The 23,953-nt window shown below is 39.4% G+C and overlaps 2 protein-coding genes across 4 annotated transcripts in view; one reads left to right on the top strand and one right to left on the bottom strand.

Annotated features, from left to right (window-relative positions):
* LOC108695918 (guanylate-binding protein 1-like) overlaps positions 1-2,170 on the bottom strand; it is a 30,827-nt gene extending 28,657 nt beyond the window's left edge. For all 3 annotated transcript variants that reach the window (XM_041569665.1, XM_041569666.1, XM_041569667.1), the window contains exon 1: positions 2,064-2,170. The gene's annotated coding sequence lies outside the window, so the exon portion shown is untranslated. The remainder of the gene's footprint in view (positions 1-2,063) is intronic.
* A 1,505-nt stretch (positions 2,171-3,675) lies between these two features.
* On the top strand, positions 3,676-23,718 carry gbp1.L (guanylate binding protein 1, interferon-inducible L homeolog; the record flags this gene model as incomplete). Its single annotated transcript, NM_001097040.1, is given in 12 exon segments — positions 3,676-3,719; positions 4,295-4,504; positions 7,043-7,170; positions 9,945-10,054; positions 13,363-13,559; positions 13,856-14,098; positions 15,130-15,413; positions 16,779-16,991; positions 17,211-17,313; positions 17,563-17,756; positions 21,120-22,631; positions 23,170-23,718. Coding segments are annotated over 10 exon segments (1,785 nt in total).
* Positions 23,719-23,953: the final 235 nt, after the last annotated feature.

Here is a 23,953-nt window from a genome sequence, read left to right as displayed (position 1 = left end):
ATTTTATGGCTATTCCCTATTTCTAGGAGAGCAAAGAGGCTAAATAGGCAGAATAATAGATTATAGTATGTAAAGAAAAAAGACTAGGAGAATGGAGGTTGAGTTAGGCCCCTGGTTTAAGGTTTTTGGGTGGGCCCCTGGTGTCCCAGTCCGACACTGGGGCAAATTCACTAAGACTCTTAGTTGCGCCAGGCGCAACTTCGCCGCACTTCGCCGCGCTTCGCCGCACTTCGCCGCGCTTCGCCGCACTTCGCCAGGCGTAGTTTCGCCAGCGCACGGCAAATTCACTAAAATCCAAAGTTGCACACAGGGGTAGCGTAAGGTTGCGAAGTTGCCCTAGTGTTGATTCGCTAAGTGAAGCGAAGTTACATTAGCGAAGGTTAATTTGCATACGGCGCCAAATTCAAATTTCAGGTATACGTATCAGCACTACAAATGGCTAGAAAACCTTCAAAACATCAAATAAAAATTTGATTTTGCCCTACACATGTGCCCACTGTATAGGTAAGTTGCCATGAGTCAGGAAATGTATGGGGGAAGGAGGGGAGCCCCAAAAATGTTTTCGATCTTTTTCAGCCTATCACCCATAATGTAGAAAACACGCCAGCGTTTTTTGGGACTTAGTAAAAATTTTGACTTTTTTTGAAGCAATCCCTATCTACTCTATTGCGCTTCGCCTGATCTGAGGTGGAGAAGGAAGTGTAGCGTAAAAGGTAGCGTTCAGTACACTGCGCGCGTTAGTGAATTTGCGTAGTTACGTCCGTAGCAAAAATTCGCCAGGCGTAAGGGTGCGAAGTAACACTAGCGAATCTACGCCAGCGTTCGTTAGTGAATTTGCAAAGTAACGAAAATGCCCAACGCTAGCGAATTGACGCTAGCGTTTGGCGCTTCGGCGCTTAGTGAATTTGCCCCACTGTGCCTACTAACACAACAAGTTTGTCAGACACAATCACATGCCACTTCAGGTCCTCTTCTCATAGATTGCCAACATGGAGCATAAGCAGTTGAAGCCCGGTCAGCATCTACTTTTAGGAGCATATTTATAAAAATCGGAATTTATTGGAGTATTTTATAAAAAAAAGTCTGTCCAAACTAGAATTCACGATTGGACCTTATTTATTATTAAAAAAGCATGATTTAACCAGCTCAGGTACAACTTTTCCCGAAAAGCCCACATTTTTTGGATCTTTGCTCTAAAACTCAGAAATAGTCAGATTTTCGGGCTAATTCCAGCGCAGACCACAGGAAATTCTAAATAGGATACAGACCTCTCTCATTGATATTATATTATATATTATATATACAACCTTGACAGGTCTGAGATGCTGCATTTTCAGAATCTGACTTTTCCATAAATAAATTTGTCGAAAACATTTTGACGCCGGCGACGATTTCGATGCTGGCAGCGATTTTTGCCGCTGGCGACGAATTGTCGCTGGTGTCAAGATCGCAGTTTCCAAAAATTTTCGCAAATTTCGTGGCAAAGTGAAATGGGACTAATTTGCCCATTACTAATTAAGAATTCTATTGCTTCAATACACATTTTACACAGGGACTAAGTTTTACCTGCAACTTATTTGCTTGCTATCAAGGTTAAAACCATGTTTGGGAGTTTTAACCTTGAAATTAGCAAGTAAGTTGCAGGTAAAACTTAGTCCCTGTATAAAATGTATAATGAAACAATAGAATTCTTAATGAATCAGATGAAAATTGAGCATAGGACTGGCCAGATATGGGATGACTGTAGTTGGCCAGCTTAAATATATTGCAATATATGGACAAACAATCCCTGTTTTGTTTAAAGGGTAAGGCATTTTTTAGTAGCTGTATGCACAAAATAAATATATAAAAATGGGCCGAGTGCAGAGGACTCTTGTATTTGTCTATAGTTTTAATAATGACAGCAGCACTGACTGCACTTGTGTTGTATTCGTCAAAACGGATTGGGTGCTCCCTGCTTCCTTCCCCTTGTAGCTAATGATATATTTAACTTTTAGTTTCCATCTTCCCTAATAATCTGGTGGGGGACCTCCCAACTGAGACAAATACAATTACAATTCTACCTTCCAAAAATGACAGGCAGACGTTCAGTCTTTGGTTGTTCCCTGTTTCTTCAGTCTGATTCACCGCAGGGAAATGTCTGTATTTAAGAGGTTACGTTACATATAATCAGTTCCTGAGAATTTATGAGGAAGTTCTTTATTCAGTAAAAGATTAACCTCCTCCTCCTGATTTCGAAATCTGTTTTTGGCTCATAGTTGAGACATAAAGAACAGGGAAATTAATTTTTATATTCTGATGAAGGGCATGGCATTTTTTATACATTGTATATTCCCAAAAATTGTAGCTGGAAGAGCCCTACAGTTATTTGGAAAAACCCCTTATTGCACTGAAGTCATTTTTTGCCTGAAATAGCCCCTCAATGAAACCAATTGTGAACAAATTCAAGTAATTCTAAAAGGGTATTTCACTTTTAGTATATTGTAGGCATTGTTATTCCGAGATTTCAGTACAGGTATGGGACCTGTTATCCAGAATGCTCTGGACCTGGGATCTTCCAGAAAATGGATCTTTTAGTAATGAGCTTCCCCTGTAATATAAGCTGATGCTACAGGTTTGCTGATTATTAAATTCTGATGCTAATTGCACTGGTTTCTGTGCTGCCATGTAGTAATTATCTGTATTAATTACTAATCAGCCTTATATTGTGACATTTCTATTCTATGTGTACTGTATATTGTGAGTGGGTCCCTAAGCTCAGTAAGTGACAGCAGCACAGAGCATGTGCAGTGAATCAACAGAAAAGAAGATGGGGAGCTACTGGGGCATCTTTGGAGACACAGATCTTTACTGCTAAAGGGCTGTGGTTGCCTTGGGCTGGTACAGAAGCACAAAACATAATGTACAACATTTCTAGCTACATCTTTAGTTCTCCTTTAATTATATCTCAGTTGGGATCAAGTACAAGCTACTGTTTTATCATTACAGAGAAAAAGGAAATCATTTTTAAACATTTCGATTATTTGATTATAATAGTCTATGAGAGACGGCCTTTCCGTAATTCTGAGCTTTCTGGATAATGGGTTTCAGGATGACAGATCCCATACCAATATATGCTTGCCTGCCAAACTTTTTTTGGGACGGGAGGGAGCAGGCTGACAAAGACTGTACATTTTGCAATCTGCACGAATATGAGAATAACAATGTAAAAGTGAAACAAGAAAAATAAAATAGAAGCTGTTGCTTCGGAGTCAGGTTGCTAGCGTCCGTGACCCATTTAGTTGGTTACGTTACATATAGGCAGTTGCTGAGAATTGAAATTGAATTACACATTGATTCACTTATTAATTATTATTCCTAGGTGTTATTATTTAACTTTCCTTTTTTTATAGGCAGGACGGTTTCAAGATTAAAGAAGCATGTATGAGCTCAGGAACCTTTCAGAATAATGCTGAATCATTTGTCCAAACCAGCCCTTTGTCTATAAATCAGTCTTCTGTCTGGTTCAGTCGGGCTGTTTACCCTTTAATACATTCCTCTGTATAGCTCTCTCTCTCTCTCTCTCTCTCTGGCTTTGCCACTCTCTCTCTAAATTCAGTTTCACTTTCGTTTGAAACATAGGAATGCAATAACATTATCAGGAGGTTACAGACCAACACCCGAGACATACAGAGAGAGGAAAAGAACTGAGACAGATCCTGTAGAATCAAGGATACATAGTAGGTAACTCTCCTCTATCTCTTTCTTTATTAATTTGGGGAGGGAGAATGTTTAAGCGAGACAAAACAATGTTGACTAAGAGGAGGATTCTTATTCTTCTGTTTTATTGAGTAATAAAAAGATACAGAGAAGTGTTTTTCAGCTACTGTAGAAATCCACTCTATTTAATATCCAGCCTATTTAATGACGGCTGTTATCAGTGAAGAATTAGGTTAGTTCACACAAGGAGATTCGGGGAGATTTTGTCGCCTGCCTCCGTGAGACAACTTCGGACAACGATGGAAAACGCATCGCCGCATGTGCATTAGCGCAGGCAACTTTTCATTATAGCCTATGGGAAAACACGCTGAGGCAGTTCGGAAGACGAGGCGATTAGTCGCCAGGTGACAAAATCTACCCGAATCTCCTTGTGTGAACTAACCCTAAGGGTAGAATCAGTTCTTCAATTTTGTACGGCATTTCTACACAATATATATTATAGCTCCAAGTTACTTTTTATAAATGTTCCACTTTTGGAATAAAAGACGCATTATATATGTGATGTTTTTTGACCGTTCCTTTTTTCATGTTTAAGGTTGCTCAGATATAAACATGAGCTCCAAAATCCATATGAAGGATCCGATGTGCCTGATCGAGAACAGGAATGGCAATGAGTTTGTGATTAATGCAGAAGCAGAAGAGATTCTGTCTCAGATCACGGATCCAGTGGTTGTTGTGGTGATTGTTGGGAAATATCGGACGGGGAAATCTTATTTGATGAACAAACTAGCAGGAAGCAAAACGGGTAAGTTCTTGAAATCTTAAAGCTTTGTATATATTTGTACTTTGTTCCTTATTCTTACACCTTGGCCACTAGTGCTGATGTACAGGGGCACAGTGTTGCTGTTAAAAGGCTGCCAGAATACTCTATCAGTATTGGCTGTGAACAATGTCTACAGTATATTGCTTATATGTACAGTATATTACTCTTAAAGTGGACCGGTCACCCAGACACAAAAATCTGTATAATAAAAGTCCTTTTCAAATTAAACATGAAATCCAATTTCTATTTTTTATTAAAGTATTCATAGCTGTTGTAAGCTCATTTAAAAATCTCAGCTGTCAATCAAATATTGTCTGTCCCTCCTCTATGCCCTGAGAAGGACATCAGGTCCCCCATTCTGGTGCACAAACAAGATTCTGAGGCTTGTCTTAATAACAGTGTCCACAAAAATGGCTCCTGCCTGTTTGTTATAATTTTGAAATCCAAGACTCATGGAAACAAGATTCAAATAATTTATATAGTGTAATTAAAGTTCATTTTGGTTGACTTATGTGATAAAATAGGATTTTGAATAATTTTTTTGGGTGACGGGTCCCCTTTAATGTGATACTGACATTAAAAAAATTATTTTCAAAATATTAATCTACATTAAAAATGACCTAAAGCTCATGTTGATCGTTTTTCGCTGATAGTTCTGTAAGTGATTGTCACTTGAAGTTCCGAAACCTGACTGTTTTGTCAATCTGACTGTCCCTGTCGGTTAGAGCAGCGGCCCCCAACCTTTTTTGGCTCAGGGACCGCTGTAAAGGAAAATTTTTTTGCAGGGGATCGGGAGAGGGTCAGCAGGGGTCGGGGATTGGGGGAGAGGTGGGGAGGAGGTTGGGGGGCCCAGCGGCAACTAGGTGTCCAATTCGGCACACCGGCGTTAATTGCAGGCTAGGCTCGGCGGCCCAGTTCAGGACTGTCCGTGGCCCGACTCTGGGCCCGGTGGTTGGGGACCCCAGAGTTAGAGTTTCGAATGCTAACGGACTCCTGCTGCACAAATATGGCAGCCTACTTATAGAGGAACAGGGTAGTAATAGAGGTAGGGTAGTAGGCAAATACTGTTATGGCAAAATTGTAAACAGCATTCAAAGACAATGTTATGATAGATAATAAAAAAGGTTATTTTCTGATGTTCGTATTAGTGATGGGCAAATTAATTCGCTAGGCATGAATTTGCGTCGACTTTCCGCGTTTCACCGCCAGCAAATACATTTGTGAAATTTACGTGAAAATTCACAGGCGTCAAAACATTTTGGAAAAGTCGCTCGCGTCAAAACCGGCGTGCGTCAACATTATTAGGACACCCATTGACTTTAACACCAGTGTCAAAATTGACGCGCGTGTCAGAAGTGATGCACGTATCAAAATTTACGCTGGCGCCAAAATTCAAGTTTTGCCAATTTTTCGCCATTTTGCAGATTTTGCCGGAAATTCGTGAATTTTTCTGTGAAACAGGACAAATTCTCCCATCACTAGTCAGTATTGGTGATGCACCGAATCCACTTTTTTGGATTCGCCCGAACCCCCGAATCCTTTGTGAAAGATTCGGCCGCATACCGAACCGAATCTGAACCCTAATTTGCATATGCAAATTAGGGGTGGGAAGGGGAAAACATTTTTTACTTCCTTGTTTTCTGACAAAAAGTCACGTGATTTCTCTCCCACCCCTAATTTGTATATGCAAATTGGGTTTGGTTCGGCCGGGCAGAAGGATTTGGCCGAATCCTGCTGAAAGAGTCCGATTCCTGGCCGAATCCCGAACCGAATCATGGATTCAGTGCATCCCTAATCAGTATCTCTTTAAAGAGCAGATGCCCTTAGTATATCCTAAAACAGCAATTTGATTCTGCACCCCTTTATATCCTAGGGCATTAATTTAACTCATACAGCTTCATTCCCCTATCTCTGTGTATGTAGTTTCCATCATATTTATATTCACCTTTTAATGCCCCATCTTATATCCCTGCATTAAAGGGGTTGTTCACTGTTAGTATGATGTAGAGAGGGATATTCTTAGACAATTTGCAATTGGTTTTCATTTTTTATTATTTGTGGTTTTTAAGTTATTCACCTTTTTATTCCGCAGTTTTCCAGCTTGCACTTTCAGCAATCTGGTTGCTAGAGTCCAAACTACCATAACAACTATGAAATGATTTGAAAAAGAGGCTGGAATATAAATAGGAGAGGGCCTGAATAGAAAGTTGAGTAATAAAAAGTAGCAATTAAAATAAAATAGTAGACTTACAGAGTATTTGTTTTAGATGAGGTCAGTGACCCCCATTTGAAAGCTGGAAAGACTATGAAGAAGAATACAAATAATTGAAAAACTATCAAAAATAAATAATGAAGACAAACTAAAAAGTTGCTTAGATCTGGCCATTCTATAACATACTAAAAGTTAACTTAAAGGTGAACCACCCCTTTAATGCAATAACATTATATCTTTCTCCTTATGCTGAGTTGTTTTTTTTTGCCTAAAACAATAGGTTTATTCAATGTATTCTCCCTTTCTAGGTTTCCCGCTAGGATCCACCATTCAATCAAAGACTAAAGGGATTTGGATGTGGTGTGTTCCTCATCCTCACCAACCCTCACAAACCCTTGTGTTGTTGGACACAGAAGGACTGGGGGATGTGGAAAAGGTGAGTTAATGTTCCGCCTATTTGCCTGTTAGGGAAATTCCTCTATCTAGCTAAAGCTTTATTTAAAGCATACCAATAACATTTATAGAGAATTTTGCTATAGGCAAACAAAATACAGGTATGGGATCCGTTATCTGGAAACCCGTTATCTAGTTGTCTGCTACAGAAACACAATCTTCAAACAATATCAGAAGCAAGGCAGCTTCTTACCTCCATGAAACATGGAGTGCAGCAAGCACTAAGTCACAAAGTTGCTGGCAGGTGCACAAGCAGCTATACCTTTGCCTTGGGTACAGTAATCTGGAGATACTAAAATTCTGCAGTGTTGCTTATTGCCTTGTTTGTTTTTAGATGGGGTCAGTGACCCCCATTTAAAAGCTGGAAAGAGTCAGAAGAAGGCAAATCAATAAAAAATAAATAAGGAAGTGTTATGTTTTGGGTAGCCGAGGATGAGTAGAGTATAACAGTGCTTTATTAGCAGAGTCATGCAGGCATTACACAATAGTAATTTCACTTTCAAGCTGTCCAGGAAGTATGCACAGTATGTCTGAACACAGTGATATCTACAGGCCATTTGTATAAACACCACATATCCCCCTATAGTAGGAAAGCATTTGGGCAAATGTAATAAACAACAACAATGCATCTTAAAGCAATAATATACATTATTCACATCACATAGTCCTGGGTCAATGCAGGTAGATTTCTGATTCTCTCAGTACGCCTTATAGGTTCACTTTCTTCAGGCCTATTGCAGTTGACATCAGGAGTAGGAAAATGTCCTTCATCAAATGGAGCTTCTCCAAAGTCATATCTAACAGGAGCAAGATGACTTTCATTCCATATGCGTCCATCAAATACTTCAAGTGGTGTAGTAAATTTAGATTGTCCTTGTTTCAGTATTCCTGGTTTCTTAATTCTGACTAAAGATCCAGGCTGAAAGTGTACTTCTCTGGCACCAAATTTTGGTGTATAAGCCAAGTCAGTATAAGCCTTGCATTTGGCTTGTTGATGTTTCACAATGTCAGCAGTAGATGATTTTGTAGGCACAGTATTTTGTGGAAGTTTGATGTCTGCAACATGTTACGTAGTGCGCATCTGTCTGCCATGTAATAATTCAGCAGGATCTTTTGCAAAGTATTTCAAGAAAATATCTTTGGTAGTATAGAAACAGCTGAATCAAGCTGTATCAAGCTTGCATCAGGTTAATAGAGTGTCCCTTGTCAGCAGAAGCAGTACTGACACTGACAGTGCATATAAACTTGTCTGGAATAAATGTACCAGCTATATCCTCACTTAATACTGTAACATTTGTAGTAGTGACTTCATGAACATCTTTAGCAGAACTACAGCAGATCTTGGCAAAATGTCCTATTTTTGTGCATTTGCGGCACCATTTAGCCTTTGCAGGACATGTATCATGATTTGCAGTGTGTTGTGTTGAACCACAGCGAAAGCAGTATTTTCTATTTGTATTTGCTGCACGGTTTTGCAGTGTAGGTAAATCCCTTTCCTTAGCACTGTATTTTGCCTGTGACTTTGCATTATTAGGCCACAGTGCTGAATTCACAGTCTGTACATTCCCAGCAGTTCCCTGACTGAGAGTTTTAGCCTCTGCCACTGCTGTTTCAATTTGGCTAGCAACTGTAATAGCCTTTGCAAGGGTTAAATCCTGCTCTAGGAGCAGTCTCTCTCTAATGCGAGGTGAGTTTGTTTTTTCCACTATTTCATCTGTTAGATTCCCAAACTCACGGGTAACAACCAGCTCTCTCAAAGCTGCTACAAATTGTGGATTCACCATTACACTGTCCACGTTGGCGGAATTTATATCTTTCAGCAACCACATTTACTCTTGTCACGAAAAAGTTCTTTATAGCAGTAAGAGCAGTTTCATAAGTATCATCAGGTAATGGTAATGTATAGAATATACGCTGTCCCTCTGTTCCCAGGCAGTGAATATGTAAAGCACCCTTTCTAGCAGCAGAAATCTCCCCTTGGTCAGCAGCAATAATGTAATTTTCAAACATACGGATCCAAGCAGTAAAAAGTATGGTAGGCTCACCAGGGTTTGGAAGAAAAGGTGCAGGCTGCTGCAGAGGTAGAATAGCCATCCTTGTCGCCATTTGTTATGATTTGGGTAGCCGAGGAGGAGTAGAGTATAACAGTGCTTTATTAGCAGAGTCATGCAGGCATTACAGTAACTTTCACTTTCAAGCTGTCCAGGAAGTATGCACAGTATGTCTGAACACAGTTACATCTACAGGCCATTTGTATAAACACCACAAGAAGACCATTTGAAAAGTTGCGTATACTGACCGTTATAAAAACATACTAAAAGGTAACGATGAACCACCTCTTTAAGAGACTTTTCTCTTCTTTAAAGGAACAATAACCACAAAATTTAAAGTGTTATAAAGTAATTCAAATATAATGCACTGTTGCCCTGCATTGGTAAAACTGATCTGTTTGCTTCAGAAATACTTCTATTGTGTGTATAAACAAGATGCTGTTGCAGGCAATTTATATAGGACTAAATGGCCCAGGTTAAATAGCGAATACCAGATGAGCTCTGTAGACCACCATTATATTCTGCAGAGCTTAGCTGCTATTTGCTATGTAACTTGAGCCTTTTCTCTTTTGAATTGCTGCCTCATAGTAACATTTGTAATTGACTCCTAATGATTCTAATTTTTATCTTTACTGGAAACCATAAGCTTGTATATTGGGGAGCTTGGGTCTTACTCTTGTTTAACGATGTATTTCACTTATTTCAGGGAGATAGCAAAAATGATGCCTGGATCTTCTCTCTGGCAGTTCTGTTAAGCAGCAACTTGGTATATAACAGCATGGGAACCATCGACAACCACGCAATGGAGCAACTACAGTATCCTTTATAGAAACACCTCTCAGTTAATCACCCTAATATTTCATTTGCCATTAACACTGTGTTGTATGTATATTTTTATTTGTATAGCACTCCTTGAGGACAAAGCACTGTACAGCAAAACAATAAATTAGTAGTAACAAACAAGGGGTCACTGCATGAATAAGTAACAATAAGTGAATTATTAGAAATACAAATCACATAAATATAAATTTATATAATACACAAAAGCCATGAATATCCTGTAAATTATATCCTTATAAACGGTGAGTTCTGATGTCATCAGTTATAAACGGTGAGTTCTGATGTCATTTCTGTCACATGACTCACTCAAACTTGTTTATTATAATAAATAAAGTACCCCCAGTTGCAAAATATGAGGATATTAGAAGTTACCTCGGAGTTCCATGACCTCTATAAAAACACTCGGCCGTTTTATATGGTCATGAAACTCCTCTGTAACTTATAATATCCTTATATTTTACAAGAGGGGGTACTTTATTCACTATATAATTACAATACAGGGTGCACAGGATTGATGACCCTAACCCATAGGGCTTACAGTCTAAATGGGAGGGTAACTTACAGACACAATTCAGAGGGGGTATTAAAGTGGCTCCGTAGGCTACAATGCGTGACACGGTCATATAAGTGCCGGTTGCCAGTTCAAGTGTTATCCAGATGCTCCCAGAGGTAGTCTTTGAATTTAGTTCTAAAGACACTGAAGGAGGATTCTCTCTGGAGAGATTCAGGAATGGCACTACAACTATAAGGAGCAGCAAGACAGAAGGGTTTGATGTGGGAAACAGCAGTAGTAGTGGGGGATTGCTCTCTCTAGTGACCAGGAACATATAGAGAAACAAGAGATGAGATGTAGTTAGGTGCAGATGAATGAAGGGCTTTGAGGGTTATGAGGAAGAGTTTGTAAGTTATTCTTTGTTTTATGGGAAGCCATGATAAGGACTTCAGCAGCGGAGGGGCCTGTACCCTTTTGGATGAGAGGAGGATAATTCTGGCAGCAGTGTTTAATACAGACTGTAGAGGGGAGAGCTGGGAGTTAGGGAAGCCAGTTAGTAGAAGGTTACAGTAATCTAGTAGAGATAGGATGGGATATGCATGAGCATCTTGGCTATAGCAGATGAAAGAAAAGGGATGGATTTTGGTAATATTGTGTAAGAAAAAGTGACAGGTTTTGACAGTGGTGTTAATGTGATCAGAGGAGAGAGAGCAGTCAAAGATTACCCCCAGAAGTTGACAGCGTTAATGAGCATGCCATCAATAGAGATATTAATAGAGATAGTAAGACCAGGCTAGTTTGTAGTAGTTGTAGGTTGAGTTTGAGGTGGCGCTGGTTCATTCAGTTGGAGATTGCTAGGAGGCAGTTAAAGATTTAAGTCTCTGTTTCAGCTGTTAATGAAGGAGTGGATAAATATATTTGGGCATCATCAGCATAGAGATAATTAAAGTCAAATAAGTGGATGAGATCTCTCAAAGATAGAGTGAACAGGGAGAACAACAATGGTCCAAGTAGAGAGCCTTATGGCACCCCGACATTAAGGGGAACTGGAGATGAGGTGGTGTTAGCATAGGAGACAGTGGATGATCACTTAGAAAGGTTAGAAGAAAACCAAGAAGTAGCCTGGTTACAGATGCCAAGCAAATACAGAAGCTGCATCAGGAGAGAGAGTGGTCAACCGGTAAAATGCAGATGATAGGTCTAGGAGGATAAGGATGGAGAAGTGACTTTTGGCTTTGGCAACCTGAAGATGATTTGTAACTCTGCACAAAGCACTCTCTGTAGAGTGACCAGGTCAGAAACCAGATTGCAGAGGGTCCAACATATCAAGGGTGTGTAGAGAGTTAGTAAGATGGGAGGACACAATATGTTCTAGGAGTTAAGATGCAAGCTGTAGAAGTGAGACAGAAGGGTAATTTGACAGACAGGATGGGTTAATTGTGGCCTTTTTAAGAATAGGCTTTACACAGGCCTGTTTGAAAGGACAAGGGAAGGTTAAATAAGCCAGAGAAGAATTGAAGATGTGAGCAAGTGGTGGTGTAAGCTCTGCAACACAGTGTTTGAGCAGAGAAGAAGGCATAGGGTCAAGAGGGCAAGTTGTGAGTGGGGAGGACAAGAAGAACTTGGAGACTTCAAACATTGTTACCAGAGGAAAGTATTTAAGACATGCAGAAAGGGTCTTAGGAAGGAGGAGCTGGTTTGCATTGGTAGAGGTAGGGATCTGATAGTGGATGGACTCTACTTTGTCTTTAAAGAAATGAGCAAAGTCCTGAGGAGAGTGTGGAGTGTGTCAGGTTGAGTGTTACTGTTGATGAGGGATGGAGAAGAGTATTGAATAAAGAAAACAGGCATCGAGGGTTGGATTTGTGATTGTTTACAAGGATACTGTAGTACTCTTGCTTGGACTTCGACAAGGCAGAATTGAGGCAGGACAGTAGAAATTTATAGAGAATAAAGTCTGCTTGCGTACAGGATTTTTTTCCACATACATTCAGCAGATCTTGTACAGGAGAGTAAGAATCTGGTTTGTGAATTCAGCCCGGGTCGTGGGTTTTGGCAAATGAGCCAATGGTTGAGGATAGTATGTGATTATACTCGCTTACCAGGGTATCAGGAGCAGACATCTCCTTAAAGGAAGTGAGACTGGACCTGAAAGACTGAGCTAAGGCTGGGAGGGGAGCAGGTGGGCAAGGTAGAGTGAGAGATGGAAAATTTAACCAAATGGTGGTCGGACACGGGAAAGGAATTGCTGTGGCCATCCTTATGAGTAGGGTGTTTGTCCACTGCTGGAGCTTAAAGGAGGAGGTTAGGCTGAGAAAACAGGAGGGCCAGAGTTGTTAAGCATCATCGATGTGGAAGTTAAAATGCCCAAGGTTGATTGCAGGGCTGTCAGTGCAGAGGAAGAAAAAAAGCCAGATGTCAAAATCAAAAAGCAACGCAGCAGTGGAGGAGGCTGATGGGGGTCTGTAAATGGCAGCTACCTGTAGAGATGATCTGAAGGGCATGCACCTCAAAACAGTTGAATGAGAAGGCTGGAGGAATAGGAATAGGTTTGAAGGGACAGCAAGAGGAGAATTCCAACTCCCCCACCAATGGCTTCGGGGGAGAGGTGTGAGAGAAAGAGATACCACTATGAGAAAGTGCAGCCTCAACGGTGGTATCATTCTGTGAAAACCAGGTTTCTGTGAATTAGAGCAAAACAGATCATGGATAAAAGTAGATTTGTTAGTTAAAGAGTGGGTGCTAACATCATCTTTTGCTCTTCTTTAATTTTATCCTTAATATGTCTCAGCTATGTGACGGAACTGTCAAAACTGATAAAGGTAAAATCAAACCCAGTAGAAGAAGAAAAGAATGAATCTGGCGAATTCAAGCGCATATTCCCATCATTCACGTGGTGCGTGCGTGATTTCAGCCTGATATTAGAGCTGAATGGAAGGACAGTAACTGAAGATGAATATTTAATGAATTCCCTCAAACTCAAGAAAGGTATTAATGAATCACCAATACATGAATTGCACCTAATAAATCACACTCTTATAAATCAGTCTTTTCCCTTTAAGTGTAACCTTAAATCCCAACGGCATTCCAACCTGCCTCCATACACCTACAACCATAAAGAACAACATTAAAAAATAAACCCCAGTTATTTAAATTGACCTATTTTCTATGCACATGGCTTTATGGCTGCCACTCTTGCAGTCCAATGTATTAAAGTAATTATTCACTTGAGCAATTTATACCAATATTTCTAGAAAACAAACATGTGACTTTACTTTTACTAGGTACGGATAAGAAAAGTCAAGATCACAACCTGCCAAGGGAGTGCATCCTCCACTACTTTCACTCACATAAATGTTTTGTGTTTGACCGACCTTCCTCCACAAAAAACCTTCAACGTCTGGAGGACCTAGAAGAGCGGGACCTGGAAAGAGCATTTGTGGAACAAACTCAGAAGTTCTGTGATTATATACACAGACAAGGAATAGTCAAAACTCTTCCTGGTGGTCTCTTAGTCACTGGTAGAAGTAAGTAGTCTTCACAATAAGGCCAGTGGGTCTATGTAAGCTCCTGCCTGGTGATTACCTTAGTCTTAAGAGGGCCTTAGATGACCTCTTGGACAAGCAAAATATCCAGGGCTGCAGTAATGTCAAAGCTCAATGGGTATTGTTAGTTTGTATGTATTGGCTTGTTCTTCAGTGTCAAACTCCTAATTCCTGACTACAAGTCCTAAAGAAGCGTGGCCCTGACAGAAGTTGTCGTATAAGATTTTGGAATCCCTCTAGTTCAGTTTGTATATGTGCATATGCATAATGCTAGTTATAAATTACATTTTTATACTAATTACAGCCTGAAAGAAAGTGTGCACCCACAGTGTACTAATATTGGTGTCTTAATGGCCTCTTTTAGTGCAGATTGCTGGCATAATAACTAAACCTCATAGTATGTTAGGCTTTGAATTCACCCTTAATGGGGCACCTGATTTAATGGTAATGGAGTTGCTCTATTATTTTGGAAGGCGCCATTCCTGATATTCAATAATAGAGATCCAGATAAGGCTTAGACCCATTCTATTCTGATAGCCCAAACAATCTTGGCAAAATGTCTCCTTATCTTTTAATAAATATGTCTTTCCGTCTCCATATAAATATATAAGCATAACATATACAAAGAAATACATGTCTACATGCCATCCGCCCAATGATTTTTTTTCTAATTCAGTTATTAAAATCAAATACTTTTACAGCTATGGGGCCATCTAATTGTTTCCTTTAACACATCATTATAATTGCAACCCCAAGTGGCCCTAGACGGTTACTTGGACTTGGACAGTTACTTGGACAACTTAAAGCAGACTAAAAAAATAAAGAGTCAAGTTGAAGAACGTCTATCTCTGTTTTCAACTACCTGCTATTTGGAAAGGCTGCCAGAAGAATAGCATTGCTAAAAATTAGAGACAAGAGTAAAGTAGATATTAGAGCCTTTTTATGTCAGACACTGAACATTTTTGATATATAAAAAACAAATATTCCTTTTTTTATCTTCTGTCTGTCTCTAGTGCTGGCACATCTTGCTAACCTTTATATAGAGACAATTAAAAGTGGATCAGTCCCCTGTATGGAGAATGCTGTCCTTGCGCTGTCAGTCATAGAGAACACTGGGGCTATTCAGGATGCCTTGACCAAGTATGAAACTTGCATGAATAATCAAGTGCCCAGGTTCCCAACAGAGACACTGGAGGAGTTCCTGCACATGCACCAAGAGAGTGAGAAGGAGGCTCTGAAGGTCTTTTTGAAACGTTCCTTCAATGATGAGAATCAAAATTTCCAAAGAGAATTCAAGGTCAGTTATCTGAAGTTACACTCCAATGCGAAAAAAAGCAGTTGTGGCCATCTCAGCGCAACTGCAATTGCAGTTGTAAATGACGAATGTGGAGAATATTGAGGGTATTGTACTAGAGTGATGGAGAGTGTGGAACAGAGATCTCAAGAGTACCAAACACTGGTACACCAGGAACTATCAGGGCATTTAAAACGTGTCCTTTATTAAAGATAAAAAAAAACGCTGCATGAAAAGTTTAAAACAAATGGTTGATCCTACCTGAGGGTAATATGCTGTCCAAAATCAGTATAGGGCACCAATTAATAACTGGAAGCCTGAGCACAATTTACTGGAGGGTACAACAGTCAAATAGTGAATATGATAGTTTACATACAGTATGTACAGTTTGAGGTACTGTATATCAGCCTCCCCCTTAGTTCCCTAGAATACTACAGGTATGGGATCCATTATGCAGAAACCTGTTATCCAGACAGCTCTGAATTATGGAAAGGCCAAATAATCTCTGTAATAATAAAACAGTTCCTTGTGCTTGATCCAAACTAAGATATAATTAATCCTTATTGGAGGCAAAACCAGTCTATTGTGGGTCTATGTAATGTTTACATGATTTTCTAGTAGACTTAAGGTATGAAGATCCAAATTACGGAAAGATTCAATTTCCGGAATACCCTAGGTCACGAGCATTCTGCATAACAGGTCCCATACCTGTAGTTCTTTACTCTCTTTCCAGTGCCTACTACCACATAGTACCTTGGCACTTGGAACACACTCCCCAAGAATGTTGTGCCAACATGCTTTTCCCCTGTTAATATTATAGACTTTATCTTTGATTTATCCTAGAAACTGTGCTCCAAGTCCAGAAGGAATATGTGTTAGTAGGAAATGGAGACCAATTGTGAAGAATTCTTGACTTCAACCAGCCCACTACTCCTTGCCTTCATATGATTACAGTTTTCCTAAGAGTAAATCCCCTCTGTGTGGTGCAAGACTGATCTTTACCTTCTACCTTTTCTTTATGTTTGGTATTTGGATAGGGAATAGGTTGCCCAATTGGACTTTCTAGAGTTGCATGCACGCTTCAGAAGCAAGGCTGAATTTGAGAATAGAAGTAACATTGACCTAGGCATTTACCAAACATTATAAGATGAAAAGAGAACTTTTAAAAGATACAAATGTCTTTAGGAGTGACACTCTATTATTTTTTCTCTTTTTTCTTAATAGTAGATTCAAAACAAACACCTATGACTTTGAGTAAAAATATATTACTGAGCTGTAAACTTTTCTAGCAATGCAACAAATGCACAAAGAGTTCAGACACTAGTGTAATCCCCTCCTGATTTCAAATAATAGTTTTTTTTTCAACAGCATCTATTAGATGGAAAAATGAAGGAATTTTCAGAACGCAATGAGAGGGAATCTATGGAGCGATGTCAGATCATAATTGAGGAATTAAGTGATCCTCTGGACCAAAGAATATCCCAAGGAGAGTTTTTAAAACCTGGAGGGCACATGCTGTTCTTGGAAGAGAAGATGATAATTATGACAGTGTATAACACCACCCCATACAAAGGCCTAAAGGTACAAACTATAGGAATATTAAAATGAACCATATAGATAGAATAGATTCATTTAACACTTGCAGTCACATTTTTTTCTGTTGAAATGAACAGCGTGTTGTTTGCACAAAATGCATAATCCGCTGCACCTGTGTCTGAAATTAAATAAAAGGGAACATTCTTATGCTTTCCTTATCCCTTGCCTAGAAATTATAACTTCTTTTTTTTCCCTGGAAAATAGAGCCTTGAAGTACTACAGGAATTTATGGATAACAAGAAGGCAATTGAAGCTACCATTCTCCAAGCAGATGAGAGTCTGACAGCAAAGGAGAAAGAGATTGCAGGTACATGGAATGGGGGTGGGAATATCCAGATTCCAGAGCAGTTAGTAGGTCAGGGAACTCAGTCTTTATTTGTATCTTGTCTTGCCATGCTGGGGCTTCCTGAATTTTATATCAGCTCAAGGTTATACTTTTCTGTGAGGATATGCTACTGTATTCTTAGAGGAAGCAATAGGCAACTCATGCAATAGCTGAGAAAGTGATGCAGTTTCTCTATAAATTGATATTTATAACCATTTGTTTCCCCTTCAGAGAGTCAGGCTCAGGCAGAGGAAGCAGAAAGGCAAAGATTGGTTCTTGAAGAGAAAGAGAGGTCTCTACAAAAAAGTATGGAAGACCAGAGGAAGAGTCATGAGCAGCACGAGAAGATGCTAATAGAGAAGATGGAAAGGGATAGGGTCAACTTAATAGCAGAGAATGAGCGGGTGATTAACCAAAAGCTACAGGTACAGTGAACCCAGTTACAGTCTGTTTGGAGTGCTTACAATACAGTTCCATTTGTTGTTCCTTATTTCACTTCAAATCATTGTTTTTGTAATCGTTAGTTTGCTAAAATAATTATTTGGTAGCTCAAAACATGCAGTGTCATTTTCCAATGCACTGCTACCATGGAACCGAAAGTGCCTTTAAAGGCAATCTATGGGCCCTCCAGCTGGGTTTGTTGGTTACATTTCCTGCTCGTCTCTCTCGCCTTCCTGTCTTGTCTTAGTGGTTTGACTCTTTGCCTGGATTTTATGTCTACTGTTATTGGTGTGGTGTATTGAGTACACCTATAGATGCCAAAAAATCACATGGCTAATGTTACATAAAACCCAGGAGAGTAAACTGATGGGTGCCACCAGATAGAGTCCTGAACCAAGTTGGGTACCTGTGGAATACCCTTAAAGAGGTTGGGTTGTGGGTAGAAAATCCATGATTCCCTGACCGTGTGGGTAGTCTGCAGTTAACTCGCCTGGGTACACAGCAAATGTCCTTCCCACCCTCCCTGGTGTTGCAAGGAATTTTTTTTACCTTTTCGGATGATGGTGCAGTGGAGTAATGTCACTTCCGGTTTCACATGTCGGGTGGTTTGACTTAAATCGTCCGGGTCGGGTAGTGGCTCTGGGTAGGGGGGGTGTTGTGTGGTGGGGTCAGGTTAGGGGTCAGCTGGTTTGGGTCAGCACAGGTCCTTCCAATTGGACCCGTGCAGGACTCTACCACCAGGTCTTACTGCATGAGAATCCAGTGATTCCCACTAAGGCAAGTGAGGGAACCAAATGTAAAAGTGAAGGAGCTGAAAAGGAAAGAACTAGGCATAGTCAGACAGACTGGGTCACATTTATAAAACTTCTAACCAGGAACAGACCAGATCAATGCCAGGAGATCAATACAAAAGACAGGACCAAGGTAGAGTAGGAATAAGGAACATAACTCCCCAAACTTCAATCCAATGGATACCATTGACAGTGCAAAAAACCCACTAAAGCTGTGACAACATTTTCTTCCAAACATGAGCATAATATTTGGTAATAAAAAATGTTAACGTTTCTTCAGGGAGGGATGGAGGCTACCTTACTTTGGCTCACCAGTGACGAAGTGACGTCAGAGGCTAGGGTGCAGGAATTGCTACTCTCACCACCACAGAGCAGCCAATGGGGTTTCACTCACAGACCAAGGGTTGCCCCTGACAGCCATGGCTAACTCATCTTCCACTGGGGGGGGGGTGTTGGTCATGCTGGGATACAGCAGTTGGCTTGAGAGTACCAAATAATAACCTGACTTAGTTTACAATGGACAGTGAATGAGCTTACAGCCTCGAATTGCTTGATAAACAATAATTCAAGCTCTCTTCTGGGTGAACTGAAAAATACTTTCCTTTAAAGTTGACATTTTTTTGTTGTTGCAGAATTATGGCATTTTCAGTTAGGCTTATGAGTGGGGAAAAAGTGTTTTCTGTAGAGTGACTGCTGTAAGATGACATTGAATGTTTCTGTTGGGCCTTGCTGTACTTGAAATGCCAGGGTCTATTTCGAATCTCAGTCCTGACCTGATTGGCACTATTTTCATGAAAAATATACAGTTAGGTCCATAAATCTTTGGACAGAGACAACTTTTTTCTAATTTTGGTTCTATACGTTACCATAATGAATTTTAAATGCAACAACTCAGATGCAGTTGAACTGCAGACTTTCAGCTTTAATTCAGTGGGTTGAACAAAAAGATTGCATAAAAATGTGAGGAACTAAAGCCTTTTTTTAACACAATCGCTTCATTTCAGGGGCTCAAAAGCAATTGGACATATAAAAAAACTGAAAATAAAATGTTCATTTCTAATACTTGGATGAAAACCCTTTGCTGGCAATGACAGCCTGAAGTCTTGAACTCATGGACATCACCAGATTCTGAGTTTCCTCCTTTTTAATGCTCTGCCAGGCCTTTACTGCAGCGGCTTTCAGTTGCTGTTTATTTGTGGCCTTTCTGTCCCAAGTTTAGTCTTCAACAAGTGAAATGCAGCTCAATTGGGTTCAGATCAGGTGACTGACTTGGCCATTCAAGAATTTTCCACTTCTTTACTTTAATAAACTCCTGGGTTGCTTTGGCTGTATGTTTTGGGTCATTATGAAACACCTCTCAATTAATTTGACTGCATTTAGCTGGATTTGAGCAGACAGTGTCTCTGAACAGCTCAGAATTCATTCTTGTGCTTCTGTCCTGTGTCACATGATGGATAAACACTAGTGTCCCAGTGCCACTGGCAGCCACACCCAAGCCATCACACTGCCTCCCAAATCTTTTATACAGAACTGTGCTATGCTTTGGATCATGAGCTGTTCCACGTCTTCTCCATACTTTTTTCTTGCCATCATTCTGGTAGAGGTTGATCTTGGTTTCATCTGTCCAAAGAATGTTTTCCCAGAACTGTGCTGGCTTTTATAGATGTTTTTTTTAGCAAAGTCCAATCCATCCTTTCTATTCTTGATGCTTATGAGTGGCTTGTACCTTGCAGTGCACCCTCTGTATTTACTTTCATGTAGTCTTCTCTTTATGTTAGACTTGGATACTCTACCTCCTGGAGAGTGGTGTTCACTTGTTTGGCTGTTGTGAAGGGTTTTCTCTTCACCATGGAAATGATTCTGAGATCATCCATCACTGTTGTCTTCCGTGGACGTCCAGGTCTTTTTGCGTTGCTGAGTTCACCAGTGATTTCTTTCTTTCTCAGGATGTACCAAACTGTAGATTTTGCCACTTCTAATATTGTAGCAATTTCTCGGATTGTTTTTTTCTGTTTTTGCAGCTTAAGGATGGCTTGTTTCACCTGCATGGAGAGCTCCTTTGACTGCATGTTGTCTGTTAACAGCAAAATCTTCCCCTCAAATCAACTCCAGGGCTTTTATCTGCTTCATTGATAATGACATAACGAGGGAATTGCCCCCACCTGCCCATGAAATAACCTTTGACTCAATTGTCCAATTACTTTTGAGCCCCTGAAATGAAGTGATTGTGTTAAAAAAAGGCTTTAGTTCCTCACATTTTTATGCAATCTTTTTGTTCAACCCACTGAATTAAAGCTTAAAGTCTGCAGTTCAACTGCATCTGAGTTGTTTCATTTAAAATTCATTGTGGTCATGTACAGAACCAAAATTAGAAAAAGTTGTCTCTGCCCAAATATCTATAGACCTAACTGTATCTATCGCTGATAATTCCAGTCATGACTAATGTTTTTATAAATAAAAATTGGGCTGGAAATTACAAATTTTTTACATTTTATAATAATAATATATATCTTACCTTGTTCTTATGGTTGTGTCTGTTGTAACGTCTGTTTCCAGGAACAAAATGCCATGCTGACTGCTGGATTTCAAGGCAAAGTGAATGCTCTACAGAGAGAGATCGATGATCTAAAGGGGAGGAACAGGGCAGCAAAATCCGGACCCTGCGTTTTACTTTAAGAAAAATTTGTTCTGTGACAGATATTATTTAAAGCTCGGAACATTTTCAGTAGGGGCCGAAGCTTCTGAGAAATGTTATGTATTTACAATAAAACTGTACTGTCAACAGCAACAATGATCCAGGACTTCAAACTTGTCACAGGGGGTCACCATCTTGGAAAGTGTCTGTGACACTCACATGCTCAGTGGGCTCTGATTGGCTATTGAGAAGCTAAGCTTAGGGCTCGTCACTAATTATCCAGCAAAAAATGAGCTTCCCCTGTAATATAAGCTGATGCTACAGGGCTGATTATTATATTGTGATGCTAATTGCACTGGTTTCTGTGCCACCATGTAGTAATTATCTGTATTAATTACTAATCAGCCTTATATTGTGACATTTCTATTCTATGTGTACTGTATAGTGTGAGTGGGTCCCTAAGCTCAGTAAGTGACAGTAGCACAGAGCATGTGCAGTGAATCAGCAGAATAGAAGATGGGGAGCTACTGGGGCATCTTTGGAGACACAGATCTTTACTGCTAAAGGGCTGTGGTTGCCTTGGGCTGGTACAGAAGCACAAAACATAATGTACAACATTTCTAGCTACTTCTTTAGTTCGCCTTTAGTTCTCCTTTAACTTACTGAAGTAAGAAATGAAGTATGGAATTCTACTCTATACACTGATTTATATATATATTGTATGGGGTCCTAAACAACCCAACATTGCAACAGGGTCTCTTCATTTTATGAAACTGTTATTGCCTCTGCCCATATAACCACTCTTAGGGGCAAAAGACTATTTTCAATCAATGGCATCTAAATATTGGATCAGATTGAATCTGAAGCAGTCGATGGGGTATAACTATTACCCAAGAAAGCAGAAAGGATTTGATCAATTTGTTAAAGATGAAATCCACTGGAAAAAACATGTTACAATGTTACACTGTCCATAGTGTTCTATTATCTCAGATAACTGTTCTTTTGGGAAAACTTGTAGGATATATGATTTATATGATCTTTGATAAATCTGTTATTACATATGTCTATAATATGTAACCCATTGATATTTTTTGTACAGACCCACATTCAAGGATTTCATTCAAATCAAATGTATAAGTATAGAGCTTCTCACTAGCTTGTTTATCCCATGACAGTGAACCAACCAATAAAAAGAGGAAATTTGAAGAGTCAGCTCTTGTTAGTAAAGATCAACTGAAGGGTGCAGTTCTGCTCAATTATTGTCTGTTAATGACACTTCCCTTCATTAAGGAATGTTCTGTGCTGGTTGCACAAGAATTGGTATAGTAATAGCATTTTTTACTTGTTTTTATCGTGTATAGATATAGATATATATATATATAAAGCAAGAAATGACCAGCAACACCGAGTTCTTTGATGAAAAAATCAAAATGTATTCAAGTTACATGTAAAGGCTTTACATGTAACTTGAATACATTTTGATTTTTTCATCAAAGAACTCGGTGTTGCTGGTCATTTCTTGCTTTATTATCTATCTAATTTACCTTGCACCCGAGGTAAGCTGTAAAGGCGGTGTGCTGCCCATTTGGAATCATTACACATATATATATATATATATATATATATATATATATATATATATATATATATATATATATATCTCTATATCTATATCTATATCTATATCTATATCTATATCTATCTATCTATCTATCTATCTATCTATCTATATCTATATATCTATATATCTATCTATATATCTATCTATATATCTATCTATATATCTATCTATATATATATCTATCTATATATCTATATATCTATCTATATATATATATATATATATATATCTATATATATATATATATCTATATATATATCTATATATATATATCTATATATAGTGTAAACTTATTGCTGCTGTGTCCCAGGCAGAGGGAATGCAGTTTTACCTCTTTACCTGCCCTGAACCCTGCAGAACAAAGACACACGTGACTCTTGATCTCAGAGGGGGTCCTCACAGAATTAGTGGAGGAAGGGTGTTGTTTTGTGTGTCGGTGGTTCTTAATACAAATGATAAATCTATATTTACAGGGATGTAGAACAATCTCTTAGAGGACAGTCACATATGATACAGTACAGTGATTTAGTAATTACTCAAGATCAAGCTTCCAGCAATGTTTGCCCAAATCAGGTACTGGAAGTATTCAGTGCTGAAAACAGGCCTTGCAAGTGGAACCTCTATGGGAATAACTGTAGCCTAAGGTCTGTACACTTGAGTCTGTACAGGCGACACCCAGAATACTAATCTTACTTTCCTTGTTGGAGCATCAGACTGCTCAATAGCTACCCAGATCCTAACTCTTACTTTTACAACAAGCTATTATAGAACTATCCTCACACTAGCTTCACCTAGTTGGCCTACCACCACCCAGGATCTGGGTTCCATCTACCTCCTCCAACAGTTGGGATCCAAAGAAGCTGTTGGCTTTCCCTTTTAAAGAATAAGCAACCCCAAAAGTTAAAAAAAAACCCTACCCCCCTACACTACATAGACCCTCCTCCCTGTACTAAGATACTGTGTGGACCACGTTGGAGGTGGTGGTAGCTCCAGGGTTCCCTTGTGCCAAGTGTCACACTACCCTCAATTTAGAGTCTGGACAGACGGAGGGACTCCAAGCGTAAGTACATTGAGGGGCCCATTTATTAAACCTCAATTTTTTTTCTGGTCAAGGTTTTTATGTGGAAAACATGA

This window comes from Xenopus laevis, chromosome 7L (assembly GCF_017654675.1).
Source record: "Xenopus laevis strain J_2021 chromosome 7L, Xenopus_laevis_v10.1, whole genome shotgun sequence".
Classification (NCBI taxonomy): Eukaryota; Metazoa; Chordata; class Amphibia; order Anura; family Pipidae; genus Xenopus; species Xenopus laevis.
This window is presented reverse-complemented; position numbering and strand designations above follow the sequence as displayed.